Source organism: Microcebus murinus, chromosome 5 (genome assembly GCF_040939455.1).
Source record: "Microcebus murinus isolate Inina chromosome 5, M.murinus_Inina_mat1.0, whole genome shotgun sequence".
NCBI classification, from domain to species: Eukaryota; Metazoa; Chordata; class Mammalia; order Primates; family Cheirogaleidae; genus Microcebus; species Microcebus murinus.
The window spans coordinates 66,255,121-66,271,964 of record NC_134108.1 but is presented as its reverse complement, the minus strand read 5'-3'; the positions used below and the strand labels follow the sequence as shown (position 1 = coordinate 66,271,964).

Genomic DNA, 16,844 nt, shown 5'->3' with positions numbered 1-16,844 from the left:
CTCATAATAACCTTATTTAATAGTTGAAAACTGGAAACAGTTCAAATGTCCATCAACTGGTAAATGGATTAACAAACTGTGGTATGTCTCAGCAATAAAAATAAATACATAAACTGCTGATCCCCATAACATGAATGAATCTCAAAATAATCATGCTAAGTGAAAGAAGCCAGTCAATCAAGAACAAATCCTACCGTGTTTCCCTGAAAATAAGACAGGGTCTTATATTTATTTTACTTCAAGAAGACACCCTAGGGCTTATTTTCAGGGATGTGTTATTTTCCCCTCAAAGCCTCAGCTTGCAGCACGCACAGGATGGCCGGGATCTGACAGGGGGAGCCGACCTTGTTGGTGGACTGCCCGCACCTTTCCAGTCACCTCTGGGATAGTAGCTGTCACGATGGGGCAGATGAGAAGGGCTGTTCATCCTCTTTACCGCTCTGAGACAAAATGCATGGGTTGTGCGGATGTGCTGTGTAGCCACGCCCATCACTAGGTCTTATTTTCGGTGTAGGGCTTATATTGTGCAAATGCTTAGAAATCCTGCTAGGGCTTATTTTATGCGTAGGTCTTATTTTTGGGGAAACACAGTATGATTCCTTTTTCATAAAATTCTTCTAAAAATATGAACTAATCTATAGTGACAAATAGCACATCAGCAGTTGCCTGGGAAATGGAAGAGGTAATAAGGAAGGCCAGAGGGAGGAACTCCTAAGGAGTGATGGATATGTGCTTTATCTTGATTGTGGTGATGGTTTCACAGGTGTATACATATGTCAAACTTACCAGATATGGGTACTTTATGTCAATCATACCTTAATATGGCTGTTTTTTTAAAAAGTAATCTCAAGTACAAGAATAGAAACCTAAAGAGCTATAGTTGCTTTGCTATCACCTCCCAAATAGTAAGTGTTAGATCAATGCAAAGTAGGGGAGAAAAGCCTGTGGGCCGGGCAGGAACCCTGTGGATTATATAGACTACAAATGCAGATCTAAAGTAGTGCAGAATTTGGATGGAGTAGAGAGGAAGGGCAGGAAGCCCTCCAGGAGATGGAAGGCGAAATGTGAGCAAAGGCATGTGTTGCACAGAACAGGAAGATATGCATTCAATGAAAACTCATAGCAATCATGTATGAAGGTGCCTAGCATGTGCCAGGCCCTGTACTAGGCACTCTACACACTCCGTCCCATTCACATTCGTTCAAGAATAGATATTATTATGTCCATTTCACAGGTGAAGAAACTCAGGTTCAGAAAGGTCAAGTAACATTCAAACTGAGGGTGGCCCATCCAGAGTCTATGCATTCTTTCTGCTATGCAACACTGCCTCCAATTAATAAAAGCAAAAACTCCACATTAAATTATGTACAAATGCAAAAATACTTTTTATGAATGTCTTTCTTCCCAATTTATACTGCTAGATATGGGCATAGATTTTAACTTATCTTCAGCAGGGTCTGTAAGACTCTATGTGGCAGGACTGGTTCCTGCCATGCTGGTTCCCTGTGGGAGTTGGATCTCCTCCTCCTGGGAGGATGGGGAGGTGACAGACACCACTGTGAAGGGAGGAGGCAGTGTGTACGCATGTGTACACACACGGAGCGTGGCTGGGAAGCCAAACGCACGTGCAGCTGTAACAACACCAACAGTGCAAAGTATTTCCTTTTCCCTGCCTGCCAAATTCAAGCACGGGCCACCCACTGTAAACAGCTGGGAAAGGGGGGCCAGATCAGCAAGAGGACCGTCACCGTGGCTGAGACGCCTCCGTCCTGCGCAGCCGCATCTTATCACTTTCAGCTGGGGTGTGTGAAAATACACTGCATGCCAGGGTCTGCACTGGACATTTCTACAAACTTCACCTGCCCACAGAGGAAGTGTAAGTGGACTTGACATCTGCGGAATCAGGGGTAAGGAACCTGCCCAAGGTCACACGACTGGTATGTGGTGGAGTGCTGCTCACTGAGAGCCTCAACCACCAATCAGCTCTCCCCGTCACACTACCGGTAAATACTGAACTGTAGTCTAACCTGACTATCTCATGACCTGAAATTTACACGGGACCATCTCCTTGAGCCGTTCTACAAAATGGGCTCCTTCCGGCAGAGGCCCATGAGTTCCAAACCTTAAGTCAGAACACATTAGTCATCATAAAATCAATGAGCAGGCATTTAAGAGCAACAGCATTAAACATCTACAAAGAAATAAAAAAAGAAACCAGAAAATGTCAGAGTACGTCATGCATAAGAGTAAATACTGCTTAGTGAAACTCTTTAAGGGTTATTTACGTGTATGTGGGTGCTAGTTCATAATATAATTTTTTTTTTTTTTTTTTACTGTGGGCCACAGTCAAAAACTGTTATAGGCCACAGCTTTAGATCAGAAGAGGTTTCTTTCATATCAGAAAGGGACTGCTCCTTCTCTTCTGGTCCCAGGCTCTTCGGCAGACGTGTGTTACGGTGTAGACATGGCCAAGTCCAAAAACCACACCACACACAACCAGTCCCGAAAGTGGCACAGAAATGGCATCAAGAAACCCCGATCACAAAGATACGAATCTCTTAAGGGGGTGGACCCCAAGTTCCTGAGGAACATGCGCTTTGCCAAGAAGCACAAGAAGGGCCTGAAGAAGATGCAGGCCAACAACGCCAAGGCCATGAGTGCACGTGCTGAAGCTATCAAGGCCCTTGTAAAGCCCAAGGAGGTTAAGGCTAAGATCCCAAAGGGCATGAGCCGCAAGCTCAGTCGACTTGCCTACATGCCCACCCCAAGCTTGGGAAGCGTGCTCGCGCGCGCATTGCCAAGGGTCTCAGGCTCTGCCGGCCAAAGGCCAAGAATCAAACCAAGGCCCAGTCCGCGGCTTCAGCCACAGCACCAGCTTCAGTTCCAGCCCCAGCTCAGGCTCCCAAAGGTGCCCAGGCCCCCGCAAAGGCTCCAGAGTAGAAGTCTCTGTCTGCCAACATGAAGACAGAAGGACTGGTGTGACCCTGGGCTGCTGTCTGCATGGGGCTGGGGTCCTCCTGTACTATTTGTACAAATAAACCTGAGGCAGGAAAAAAAAAAAAAAAAGGGACTGCTGATACAAAATCTCCCCTCTAATTCTCTCCTACCTTTCCCTCAATTATCGCTGCTTAAGCAACCTCATAGAGTTTTGGATGGCTTAGTTGGTAGAGCCTCAGACTCTTAATCTGAGGGTCCGGGGTTCAAGTCCCTGCCCAGGCACTGAGAAAAGCAGCCCCATGGAGCACAGCTCTGAGTTCCCCAACCCCGACAGGAGTGGCAGAGGCAGGCAGCTCGTGTCAGGAAAGGAAACACCTCAGCCTCTCAGCCTGGAGAAGGCTGGGCTCCCTCCAAAGCTTCCCATGACCTGCTGTCTCAGGCTTTGTAGGTGAAAGTGCGAACGAGAATGAAGGATGACAGCTGCTCTGGAACAGGCAAATCAAAGGACCAGTCTTTGAAAATCTGCTACAGGAGGCTGGAGGCTCCCTTTAAAAGTGCCAAGGGAGTTTGGAGGAAGTGGCCCAAGTGAGGTGAAATTTACAATAGGGCAGTTTGTTCTCATTTCATAAAGGTTCCCTGAATGCCTGCCAAGTGTGAGGCTGCAGACACAAAGAAAAAAAGATTCATCCCCTAGCAGTTAGAGTAGCTGGCAATTACCATGCACGGCTCGCTAAGCCTAGGCTAGGTGTTCTGGACAGCAAGTGAGGGCTCCCTGGAGAAATAACATCTGCTTCCCAAAGAGGAGGCATGAAAGGGATGAATGAAGAGAAGACTCAGGAAGAGATTCTGGCAAGGGACCTGGAGGTTAGGGAATCCAGTCTGAAGGCAAAAAGAGGCGACATATTGTCTGGTGGCTTCCCACAGCATTTAGAATGAACCCAAATGCCTCCCTTCCCCCCACAGGCTTGGCACCAGCTACCCTCTCACCCGTGCCTGCCTCATCTTTCCCACTTGTTCCCTCTCCTCCAGCCACACTTGCCTTCTAGATAGTTCCTCACCTCCAGGTCCTGCCTTGCCCCTCCCTCTGTGTGGAGGGCCTCCCCAGGCTCCTTCTCCCATCAGCCCAGGCGCAATGTCATCCCTATCATTTCCTAGCCCAGAACCCTGTGACTTTACTAGTCGTCTTATCTACTGTGTTTATCGTCTTGTTTATTTACTTGTTTATTGTCTGTCTCTCACATACACAGAGGCAAAATACATTGTAGCATGTAGCATGAGTTCAATAAATACCTTTGAATAAATCGGTAGGTGGAGAGGTAACAGGCCAGCTCAGGAATGAGATGCCAGGAAGTCTGGATTGAACTCCGAAAGCCATGAGGAAATCACTAAGATTTTAAGAGGAGACTAACATGACGAGATTTACATTTCAGGAAGTTTGCTCCAGAAACAGACTCCCTAGAGGTGTGGAGGAGTTGGGAGGTTGTTCTAGAACACAAATGAGAAATGACAGAGCTAAGGCACAGGCCATGGGAACTGGCAGAAGAAATGGACTCATGTGGCCGGGTGTGGAGGCTAGCACTCTGGGAGGCCGAGGCGGGCGGATTGCTCGAGGTCAGGAGTTCGAAACCAGCCTGAGCAAGAGCGAGACCCCCGTCTCTACTATAAATAGAAAGAAATTAATTGGCCAACTAATATATATACAAAAAAAAAAATTAGCCGGGCATGGTGGCGCATGCCTGTAGTCCCCGCTACTCGGGAGGCTGAGGCAGCAGGATTGCTTGAGCCCAGGAGTTTGAGGTTGCTGTGAGCTAGGCTGATGACACGGCACTCACTCTAGCCTGGGCAACAAAGCAAGACTCTGTCTCAAAGAAAAAAAAGAAAAGAAATGGACTCGTGAGAAGCTCAAATCTATGGCCCACTGGACACGGGACACAAGGGAGAAAGAAACCCTGGGTTCCAGACCCGGCAGCCCATTCACCAAGAATGTAAAGGGAAGCAGCTGGACAGACATTTGGACTTGGTGAGTCTGTGGTGCCTGTTGGTGGGCAGCTCACGTGGGGAAAGGATCCAGGGCCTCATAAGGGAGATAAACAGGTGAGGATGCAGACAGGCTGGAAATGGAATGGGAGCTGCTGAGGCAGCCACGCCTGATGGTCCTTTTCGCCCTTGATGTTATTGGCTGAGGGGGCATGTTTGAGGAGTTTTAGCCTCGGCCACTGCAAAATGCTCAAATCAACCCACTCCAACCTCTCTTCCACCAGCAGTACTATTTACGGACCACCTACATAGCTGGCAGTGTGATCTCTGATCCTCAAGTTGGCCACATGCATCCCTTACAGATGTAAAAACTGACACTTCCTATCCACATACTAAACACAGCATGTAGTTTCTTTGGTCGAGCAAGCTGTATAACAGTGTGCCTATGGTCAACAATAACATATTAGACACTTAAACATTTATCAAGAGGACCGATCTCAGGTGTTCTAACCACAATAAAGGTTTTTAAAACTGTAAAGAGGAGGAGAAAGAACCAATTAGAAGATATTTGTGGCACATCTAAGCAAAGGAGTGAAAGATATGCCAAAATATGCCAGACTGGCATATTTATTATTTCAAATGTAAAACCTTGGAGAAACTGCAGTTTCAGAAAGGGCTACTGACCTGTCTCTTCCTGCATGTAGCAAGCCACAAAGATTCCTCAGGCAGGAGGACCCCTCCACACCAGGGAGAGAAAGTAACCTTTATCACCAGACACTGGGAAGAGGGCTGCACTGGATCTGAGTAAACATACTTAACAAAGTAACCCTTATCTTTCACTAGTTTTACACCACCTATATATCTCCTAGTGACTACCCTAGAAAATTTACTGCTTCTAGCCAGATTTTCTTTGTCCTGTCATTGCCCTTCAAATTTATTGTTCTTTGCCTGAAAAGTACATAAAAGTATTTTGCTTTGGCCACTTCTTTGGACTTCATGCTCTTGTGAAGATCCCCACGCACATGCAAAATAAAATCTGTATGCTTTTTTCTTGTTAATCTGCCTGGCATCAGTTTGGTTTCTAGATCCAGCTGATGAACACACATAAGAGCTTATGGGGACGGCCAGGCATGGTGGCTCACGCCTGTAATCCTATCACTCTAGGAGGCCAAGGCAGGTGGATAACTCGAGGTCAGGAGTTCGAAACCAGCCTGAGCAAGAGCAAGACCCCCGTCTCTACTATAAATAGAAAGAAATTAATTGGCCAACTAAAAATATACAGAAGAAATGAGTCGGGCATGGTGGTACATGCCTGTAGTCCCAGCTACTCGGGAGGCTGAGGCAGTAGGATCGCTTGAGCCCAGGAGTTTGAGGTTGCTGTGAGCTAGGCTGACACCACAGCACTCACTCTAGCCTGGGCAACAAAGTGAGACTCTGTCTCCAAAAAAAAAAAAAGAGCTTATGGGGAGTTGGTTGGTGGAATACTATTTACGGCAACAAAGCAGCTGTTACCTAAGAATATATTATATATGTGTATTTTGGGCCATGGATGATGACAGACTTACTGTTCTTTATTTTCTCCGTATTTAGGAAACATCAGTGTGGCCTTCTGCCATTTTTCCCATATGGGTTATTACACATATACTTGAAGAATGGAAAAAGTTATCATTTGAAAGGGTTTAAGCACTGGTATTGACTTCTGTCTTTCTGTAAAATTTTAATATTATATTCTAAATTTTTTCCCTTAAAGCCTAAATTAGTCTAAAATTTAGTTTTAGACTAATTAATTTAGTCTAAAATTTAGGTTCAGTGGTTGGCCTGTGTGCCACAAAGTACAGAATAATACAAAAACACCATTCTGCAGTTTGTAGCTTAATCAAATTAAACTTGTAAAAAAACAAAACAAACTGAGGCCTCAGTGCTTACCACAACAAACACTCCATAGATAGTTGTTTGCTGGGATGATTAAACGAAAGTGACTGAGCAGAATTTAACCAAAGCTTTAAAAAGAAACATGTCTGACTTTGGCCCAGCTCAGCACTTGGAACTGGCTATCAAGAGGATCAGTTTTATGCCTAGGCAAAGTTAACCTCCTGCGGTCAGACACACTGACATTCCTTACCTATCTTCCACTTGGTCCTGTCAATACTCCAATGTCCCACAGAGCCCAGCTCTGGTTCCACAGCAGAACCAGACTGCTAAAGACCTCAGGGAAACTCAACACCCAAAGAGCAGTGCTCTGGACAGGCCTCCTCTAATTGGGCCATTATCCGTCTTTCACACCTGCAGGCTAACTACTTAATCCGGAATTAGCCAGTAACCAGCAGAGCCAGGTCAAAAACCAACAGGCCTTGTAAATAAAGAAGGCAGGGAGAGAAAGAAGGATTAACACCCTGAGCACAGGGCTGCCTGGAGACCAGGCTTGGCTGATCTGTGAGGTGGAGATGCTTACAACAAAGAAGGAACCAGAAACCAGGAAAATGGGAATGGAGGCCAATGTGCACCTCCTTACACAGTTCTTAAGAGAGTTGGCTCTGCTTTCCTGAGCTCAAGGGGTCTCCTTCAGGGAGGATGAGACATCCATGAAATGCACATCATAAATTCTGGTGCATTATACAATTTGAGAGCTATTATTATATAACTAAGGGAAGTTCTCCAAGAAGGAACACTTTTGAAGAGGCCCAAAATAGGAAAATCTAACAACAATTTAATGAAAGAATTAGGGCGACATAGTGGCAAAATAATGGCAAGTGGAATGGCTGAAAAAGTACTGGGTTATAGCAGAAAACTTGGTTCCTAAAAAAAAAAAAAAAAAAAAGTACTGGGTTAATGCCAGAATGGGGTTCACTTCCCAGCTCTGCCATTTACTATCTGTGGACCCCATACATGTCCCCTAGCCCATGAGTCTTAATCTCCTCCTCTGTCTCTATCAGTGCAAGTGTGTGCTCACACACATGCTAGTTTTTTTCTTGTTTTCCCATCTCAATCCTAGGCAACCGAGAGGGTCTTTTATGGAATGTGACTACAGTGAGAAGCTCACTCAATCTTAAGGGAGAGTTAGAATTTCTTTGCTGTTAGTATTCTATGGGGTCAACAAAGGCTTAAGGGTGTATATATGCTTATGGTTTTAGGAAGAGGCCTCTAGTGTGTTTCTATGTGCAACATTATCTGTGGCTCCTTTAAATTTCCAGAGCATGTGTTGATCAATAGACTACTTATACACTGAAAGCCCAGGAGTTCAGTAAAAAATTCCAACAAGTAGCAATGAATCATATGAATAATAATTGTACTAATAAGAAAATATGCAAAAATCATGAAGATTCACTGTCCATTTGATTAACTACATAGTAAGGAGAATTAAATGCAAACAATATATATTTTCTAAGGCATAAAGGTTTTTGAAGGTGATTAATTAATTATCTGTGAAGACCAAATCTTTCTCTATGAAACCTCTCAAATCACCCTGGCAGGTAATTAAAAAAACAGGGTAGTTACTATAGACAAATATTTCCTTAACATATGTATTCAATGACATTTCTAATATGTTCTGATTTACTGAAGCTCCTACAAGAAGAGAAAAGTGCTCTTACGAACTTTTTAACAATCACTTTGAGAGTGAATCAAGCTTGGTTTTATGTAGTCCTCTATCTAAGACAGTGAGAAACAGCTGAAGTTTTTCTCAGAGGCCCCCAAGAGAACAAAGCTCACTAGCTCCCTGGACCTTATAGGCCAGGAGTAAAAACCTATTTGTCTTGAAGGCCACAACAGAACCAGGGAAAGCCGCTGTCACAAGAGAGTCCTCAGTCTTTGGCAGAGAAGGGAGAATAAATAAGGGTTAAAAAAAAAAAAGATAAAGGATACAAAAAGAATAAAGGAGGTAGAGAAGAAAGAAAGAAGAAAAAGGAGCAGGGAAGAGGTGGCTGTGGTAGGAAGTGAAATCATCACCAACAATTGCTATGGGGTGGGGGAAGACTGAATAAAACAGGAGATAAATTTTGGGGCAGACACATAATTATCTCTGGAAGACAAACATAACCTTTCAAATTCATAGCAACACCTCTCACCCAGAACTAGCTGTTTCTGCCTCTTATTTCCATTAGACTATCCTGTCTAATATTAAAATAGGAGGGATTTCTAATAAAAGTAGAGAATCAAGATTCTATGATACCCCAAATCAATGAAATATGTTTATAAAACATGTAATATAAATGTATGCTCTCTAAATACAGGTATTTGAAAAAGCACTTGCCCATGGTATGCTTTGGCTGTGCCATTGTTTAACTTATCTGTAGTTCCATCTATTCCAACTCTTCTGTATCTCTGTAATCCAAGGCCAGAAGAAATCCAAGAAATTAGGTATGGCCAGGACTGCAGTCAACCTAGCTCTTTTTGGACAAGGCAGAATTACAAGGAAAGGGGCTGACATCTCCACACACTTGACCCTCTTCTAAACCTGCTCACTTCTAGCTCATGAAATGGCTGCAGAAAACTCCTCTGGTACCTCTCAGTTCTGGTTTCAGTATCAGGAGAACAATTATCTTACTCAAGGAACAATGAAAAGGTGATTTTTTTTTTAAAAAGCTGTTACTGATTAATAGATATAAATTGTTAAAGATTCACCCCATCTACACCCTTCAAGGAAGCATCACCTGCTGACCCTGGATCTTTCCTGCCTCCAGTAATCACCTAAACTTACTTCCTCGGACCCTAAGGGTGTGCACAAGCTGCTGTGAAAACAAAGACCGAACTCAGGTGGACTGCAGTTGAACTGTGTTAGCCAAGTTTCCCCTAAAAATTGAGAGGGACTTTGGGGGAAAAAAATTTCACTTTCAGATTAAACATGATCTTTTAATTGCTTTCCTTATCATGACAGTTCTTAAAACACAGTAATTTACTAAAAGATTTAAAGTCCATGTGTCTAAAAATAATCATTATTTTTGGTGCAATTGTTTTTAATGGTTTAATCATTGCCTCCTCCCTGGGATATTATCTAGAGTGTGGGGGTTGAAGGTGAGACTCACCTTATCTGCAAATAACTACCAAGAAAAGAGGGTTTGAAGGGTGCCCAAATCTGTTCCAACAGAACTAAAGTGCCAGAGAACACTCCTGCTATTCATGAATAAAATATGGAGTGGAAGCCAGAGGAGAAGTGCAATTTAAGTCTCACCTTGGCTGCACTATGTTTTCAAACTTAGCTCGATGTGGCAAAACTTACAAGGCACTTGGTTTGAAAATGAGTTCAGAGGGTCCTTTATAAGTCTACCAGACTGAGCGAAATGAAAAGTCACACTGCCCATCCACCTTCATCCCACCCCCAGCATCCCACTTGGTCGGGTAGATTTCTGAACCTCATGGAAAAAGCCCCAGGTATCCACAAAGTGAAGGCACTAAACCAAGTCCATTAGGAAGAAGGTTCATTAGAGAAATGCTTTGTTCACAGTTCAAAGTGTACCATATCCATCTTCTCTCAGAATAAACAAGTCTTTTTTTTTTCACATACCATTTCTTAAGCTTGAGAGTTCATAAATGTAAATTTTACCAAAAATAAAACAAGATTATAATGCAACATGTGAATCAGCCTTCTGAAGGGCACAGGAAGGGAAGTCCCAACCTTCCCCCTCCCAACCCAACTCCCTGGGAACATATCAGTTGGCCCGACAGTCTTCAGGGACAGTGCTTGCTGGAACTGCTGACTGCGGAGCCTATCTGCTACTGTAGAAAGCAAATGTTCTGATAAAGATTCTGCATCAAGGCCTAAAATCCCAAAATCAAAGCCAGGGAAACCTGGAAAGAACAGAGTCCAAACGATAAAGGAGAACGTCTGAGCAGCACACCCCTATCACAGCGGGCCCAGGCAGAGAGACCAGGCTTAAGTAACGTTTGCCAGAGCAAACATTAATGCACTGCTCTTCTCACCACATAAATACACACACTCAATCCTTTTATAGCAAGATTCCAGGCTGATCCCAAGAACCCATGGCAGGAGGATTTTATTACTGAAGTCATCAAGAGCACCAGTTACCGGCAGGTTTGCCTTTTAGGTTAGCAGCAGAAGGGAGCCTCCAAGTCTGGGCTCTGGGGAAGCCCTTTGTTCAGGGTATCCCACCCCCTAGGCAGGGCTTTAGTTTCACTTCAAGTCCCCAAATAAATTTTAAAACTGCCCCCTTAAGGAACTGCAAAATAAACAAACAGTTCCCGTGCTTTTCTTGGACCCTCTCTGGTCCCCAGGACAGTATCAAATTACAGGGCTTTCCCTCTGCATATGGTCCCTTTTTTCTTTTTTCTTTTTTAAAGAGTATCCCACACGCACTCTATTGTGTGCCTACATTCCAAATACCTTGTAAATACATCCCCATTATGCATCTCTCCGAGTCGCTAAAGAATCTGGGAGGAGCCAACAAATGCAATTTGAATAATAATGAAGCGACTGAACAATTTAATTATGGAAGGTAGCCCTTGAGACTCCAGTATAGGGCTGAAAGCCTTTATCTACAAAAACGTGGCCGGGTGCTCAACTGTGGGACCAATTACCCGGAGTGCAGAAGAGAGAAGTGCACAGGTGCACACGTCAGTTTAAGCAAATGGAGAATTAGCACAAATCCTCCCAGGAGAGAAGACACTATGAAAAAAGGGCGACGTGGAGAGCTACTTTCTCATCTACCAGGCACAAGGCATAGTTAACTTTATTCTCTTTTTGATTCACTGAAAGTAGTGCCTGCCAGATGTAGAATAACGTAAACTGTCCTCCTGAGAAAAGATCTGTATACAGAATTTAAAATAAGTTCACTGAATTCTCAATAAATTTCTTTAAAAAATCACCAGTCACAAAGGTATTTTTTCCCCTCACAAAATTTCTTCAATGTGAAACATTAAAGAAGTTTACTCCTCTAGGATGCGTACAGTTTCACCAAGAATAATGTTATGTTTAACAGCCGTATTCTGTTGACCTTTTCAAGTGACCTTACAATAAAAGATCTTTTGCTTGCGCTTTTGAGGAACACAAAAAGATTAACCTTTCTGGAATCCTGAAAGCCTCTCAACTTCCTTAGGCTTTAAGAATAAAATGCACGAAACTCCCCCCACCCCAGGCTGAACGATTGCTAAAATCCGCTACTTGTACACGAAAAAGAGTTTGCTTTAGTGGCAACGAATCCCCCCCGCCCCGCGCTCGCTCCCGGGCAGGCACTGCCAGTCCAGGTGGTGACACTGAGCGCAGATAAGGTGTCCTAACAACAGTATTCGCCTGGATCCCGAGAAACCTGCGGCCACTAGGCGACTCCCGTATCACCTGGGCGTGCATCCCCTCGCTGCAGACCTGGGCAACCCCAGGACCCCTCCCGCGGCAACGCGGGGCAAGACTGACACCCGCAGCTGCCGACTCCCCTACCAGTCACGCTGCTGCCGGCTGCCTTTTTTTAGCCACGACATCTGACCCTGGCTTTAACAGCAGCGTTCAAGGAGAGGTCCCCAGCCGCGCCCGGGGTCCCCTCACATCTTCAACCCCCAGACCCCGCAAAGAGCTCGGGATCAGGGATGGGGGAGGCACTGGCTCTGAAAGCGGCCAGGAGAGCGCGTTCCTTCTTTCCAGACGCTCCCTCCTTCCTCCTTTCCCCCTTCCCCACCGATCCTGGTCGCCCCTCCGCCACCAGCACCGGGCTCCCCAATTTTGCTGCTCGAGGTCCCTCCTCTGGCGCCCCTCCCCACCCCCATCCCTCAACTCCGTTCCCCTGGACCCGCTCCCAGTCGGCGGCCCGCGCGCCCGGCCGGGCCGGGGGCGGGAAGACACCGAGGGAAGGCAGGGGGCGCGAGCTGAGGACACGCGGGGCGGGACGCTCACCTCCCTCCTCCGTCCCGCTGTCCGGGTCGGCGTCCGAGGAGTCGGGCCCGTCCCCGTAGTCCGCTAGCCCCACCAGCTCATCCTCCTCCTCCTCCTCCTCCTCGTCCGCGTCCTGCGGCTGCGGCTTCCCCAGCACCTGGCTCATCGCGCCCACCAGCCGGCCGTCCCGGGGGCGATGGGGGTCCCGGGTGAGGGCCGAGCCTCCTCGCCGGCCGCCTGCAACCTATTTCTGAATTGGGGTTTTGTCCAAAGCTTCGCGGGAGCCGGCGGAAGCGGGGGCCGCGCGTTCCCCGCGGCGGGCGGCGCCCAGGTCCGGGTCCCGCGGTTCCCGGCGCGCCCGAAGCCCCCTCCTCCGCCCCGCCTGCTGGCGGAGGAGTCAGCCGGAGCGCGGCAGTTCCTCCCGGAGGAGGGAGAAAGAGACTGCGTGACCCGAGTCACCTGACACACACTGTCACACACTCACACACACACCCGCACGGGCGCGCGCGCGCTCGCCCGGCCGCAGGCACCGCTCGGCAGGCGCAGGGCCGAGGCCACACGCGCGCGCGCGCGCACTCACACGAAGTGAGCAGGGCGGCTCGGGGCCCTCCACCCACCCAGACACTCTCTCACACTCACACACACACACGCCCCGTACACGCGGCGCCTGGGACTCTGCGCCGACACCCACCGCGGCTGCGCGCCAGGGGCCCCCACGCGCTGCTCTTGCACGTGGTCCCCGCACAGCCCCGGGAGGAGGTGCCGCACACTCTGAGAACCCGCCCCCCAGCCATCCCACTCCCACCGCCAGCACCCCGGCGGTGCCCCTACTTGGGCGGCTGTCTCCCGCTTTCATTCCTGGGCTAGCGTTCCGTCCCAAGTGGGCTGCCTCCCAGCACGGTGGCGCCCAGGTCCCCACCCCAGAGCAGCGTGCAGAGGACACCCCGTGGATGCCCAAGCAACCCAGGAGGAGAACTCAGACAAATGCACAGCGGAGGCGCAGTCTCCATAGCAATTGTCTTTTAGTGTGCCTTTATGGTTCAAAGTGCTTCCCACCGAGAATATTCAAAAGGCTGGCCTACCCAGATGTAAATGGAGCTGAAGAAGGCACGTGACTCGTGGCTGCCTCGGCTAAATAATTCCTCTGCAGCCTTTTGGAAAAGGTCGCAAGTGTGTAACACTCTCAGGGGCTATTCATCGCCACCTCCTCAAGACGCATTATTGCATAGACTGTAATCCCACATAAATAAAACGTTCAAGGCTTTTTGTGGGGTGGGAGCGTGAGGGGGGACAATTCTCAAATAGGAATAGCAGCAATGTGGAGGTGGGACTGCGAGAAACCTGCAAGCTTCTCACCACAGGACACGCTGTACCCACCCTTTCAGGGTACTGCAAAAAATCACGTGGATGAACTTCCTTCTATGGAGCACAATAAGAAAAAAACCGGCTGGCCAGCATGGTGATCCAGCTCCTACAGGTGCCAACAGTTCAGCAGGTGGCGCGGCAGAGGAGAGGAGGAGGAGGGAGCTCAGGCTGGAGACTCCTGGAGCCCAAGGGCACTGCCTCTGTAGGGAAGTTTATCAAACACCTACTGTATGCCAAGGGCTCGGCTAAGTAGGGAGTCCAAGAATGCTCAGGGCAGTGTTCCTGCTCTGGAGTTCTCAGTCTACCAAATGATGACTTACACCCTGATTTTTTATTTATTTATTTATTTATTATTTATTTATTTATTTATTTATTTTTGACAGTTCTGGGTGTTGAAGGTGGATGCAGATACTTTCTAGGTGGCTAATTCTAATTGGAAAGGTCCTAAGATTTTCCAGGTGAAGCAATATAACTTGGTATGACTCTATCGGTGAAGGTCCTTCCCAGGATGAAGCAGGTGCCACATGCAAACATTTTAACTGAAAAGTCTTGAAGTAAACAGATCAGGTACAAAGGTGTGGACAGAATTTGGGGAATCAACACAAGGACTAGCAATACTGGGAAAATGTTACCACCCCTAAATTTCCAGGAGTAAAGGAAGGGACCTAGCGTCCTGGAGAGGGGCCACAAAACAGGAGGTACAACAGATAAGGGACTAACATCAAGGAAGAAAGCAGTGGGAAGAAATACCCTGACCTGTCTTCCTCTCACCCTCCTTTGCTCTCCTGTGTCTCCTATTGGCAAACCCAACTGGAATCCAGAGGGCAAAGGATCCTAGAACCTACTCTGGGACAGAGACTGGGTAGAGAAAGCAGAGAATGGATCCCAGGGTGGGGCGAGGTACAAACATAACCAGCACAAGCAGGCTTTACTTTCATCAGAGGCAAGTTACTTAAACCTTTCTAGGCCGGGCCGTGGTGACTCATGCCTGTAATCCTAGCACTCTGGGAGGCTGAGGCAGGAGGATCGCTCAAGGTCAAGATCGCTGGAGTTCTAGACCAGCCTGAGCAAGAGACCCCTGTCTCTACTATAAATAAAAAGAAATTTGCCAAACAACTGAAAATAGAAAAAAATAGCTGGGCACGGTGGCACGTGCCTGTAGTCCCAGCTACTCTGGAGGCTGAGACAAGAGGATCGCTTGAGCCCAGGAGTTTGAGGTTGCTGTGAGCTAGGCTAATGCCATGGCACTCTAGCTCAAGGCAAGAGAGTGAGACTCTGTTTCAAAAAAAACAAAAAAACAAAAAAACCTTTCTAAACCTCATTCCTCATCAATAGGACATTATCCCCTCTCAGAGTTATTAGGAAGAGTAAATGAGGAAAAAAAAATTCTCAGGTACTTACAAAGCTCATTTCCTAGGAGTAATTTTCCTAGCCCATTTTCATCTCTTCTATGAAAGGAAACCCCAGTGAGGAGGGCTCTCCCAGAGTGTGAAGTAGCCACAGCTAGCCCACCAGCCTGGGGAGGACTTCAAGCCAGCCTGATTCAAACTGCAGAGAACTATTCATAAGACGCTAGAAGCCTGTCTAAAGTCAGTCCACACTCAAGCCATTAGGGCATTGCTCCGCTGGTTGCTGAGTCTGTGTGTGCCCTGTGGACCCAAGGGATCAGGAGAGGACAATCCATAACCCAACAGCCCCACGGTGCCTGTGACCCAGAAAGGATGGAAATGTCTAATGATCCTCTGACATTCCCAAGAAGAAAATTCTTAGCTTGGAAACACCAGCAATAAAAAGAAACATACTCTAAGATACTTGAGATTTGTACCATTCTTGAGAATTAAAAGGAACAAATCCCACCAAAAAAAGCAGTAAAAGTCAAATCCTCTATTATTCTCTACCCCACACTAAACAAGAGTCACATGCAGATTTAAGATATTCTAATTCACTGTCATTTCAGAAATGTATAGTATGATAAAGTTTGAACCACCAACAGGAAAAGAACTTGAATGCTTTTCTCCTTCTCTTATTATCATTTCAATATTGCCAGCTTTCAAACAAGGGATATGTTGAAGAATATCCTAGAAATAGAAGTCCTTGAATTTAAAAAATGAGCCGGGCATGGCAACTCATGCCTGTGTTCCCAGCTACTAGAAAGGCTGAGGTGGGAGGATGTCTTGAGCCCAGGATTTTCAGGCTGCAGTGAGCTATGATAGCAGCACTGCATTCTAGCCTGTGTGACAGAGTGAGACCCCATCTCCAAAATGAAATGAAGTGGAAGGTTATGTATATGGATTCTTTCAGAATTTAAATAAAAATTAAAGAACACTGCAAGAACCCTAGAATCCTTTAATAAACTCAGTGTGGGATCTGCTCAGTGATTTGGCTGCTGCCTTGGCCACTCTTTGGACTGGAGTTCAGCCTGTATCTGTGGCTATCTCCCTGGGAGCGTGTTCTAAAGAATGTGAGGATCTGTCTCTGGACTACTCATGGTTTTTGCTGTTGTTTGTAACCATGGCAGGTTGCCTTATACTTGGCAGGTGCTTAATAAATGTTGGGATGAAGGGAGGAAAGAAAGGTAAAAAATAGTTCTCGGCATACACCTAGCATATTTTTGAGAGAAACTTCAGGAAGAGATAGAAGCCAATTTTTCTACATGCTCTAAACCTTGGGAAATGCCATGGTGAGGTAAATATGAACTGTGACCTACAGCAAGCAACTAGGAATGAGCTGACATGCAAAAGATGATAAC

General features: G+C 46.6%; 2 protein-coding genes and 1 non-coding gene across 3 annotated transcripts in view; 2 read left to right on the top strand and 1 right to left on the bottom strand.

Moving 5' to 3' along the window:
• The window catches only part of RRAGD (Ras related GTP binding D), a 39,473-nt gene extending 26,125 nt beyond the window's left edge, over positions 1-13,348 (bottom strand). The window contains exon 1 of the mRNA XM_012750934.3: positions 12,752-13,348. Coding sequence (XP_012606388.2) covers positions 12,752-12,896 — 145 coding nt within the window. The 5' untranslated portion in view covers positions 12,897-13,348. The remainder of the gene's footprint in view (positions 1-12,751) is intronic.
• On the top strand, positions 2,432-3,066 carry LOC105863618 (large ribosomal subunit protein eL29). The gene is given in 2 exon segments (XM_012750939.3): positions 2,432-2,753; positions 2,756-3,066. Coding segments are annotated over 2 exon segments (474 nt in total). The 5' UTR covers positions 2,432-2,464; the 3' UTR covers positions 2,941-3,066.
• On the top strand, positions 3,146-3,219 carry TRNAK-CUU (transfer RNA lysine (anticodon CUU)). Its single transcript has one exon. It is a non-coding gene; the product is annotated as a tRNA-Lys (tRNA).
• Positions 13,349-16,844: the final 3,496 nt, after the last annotated feature.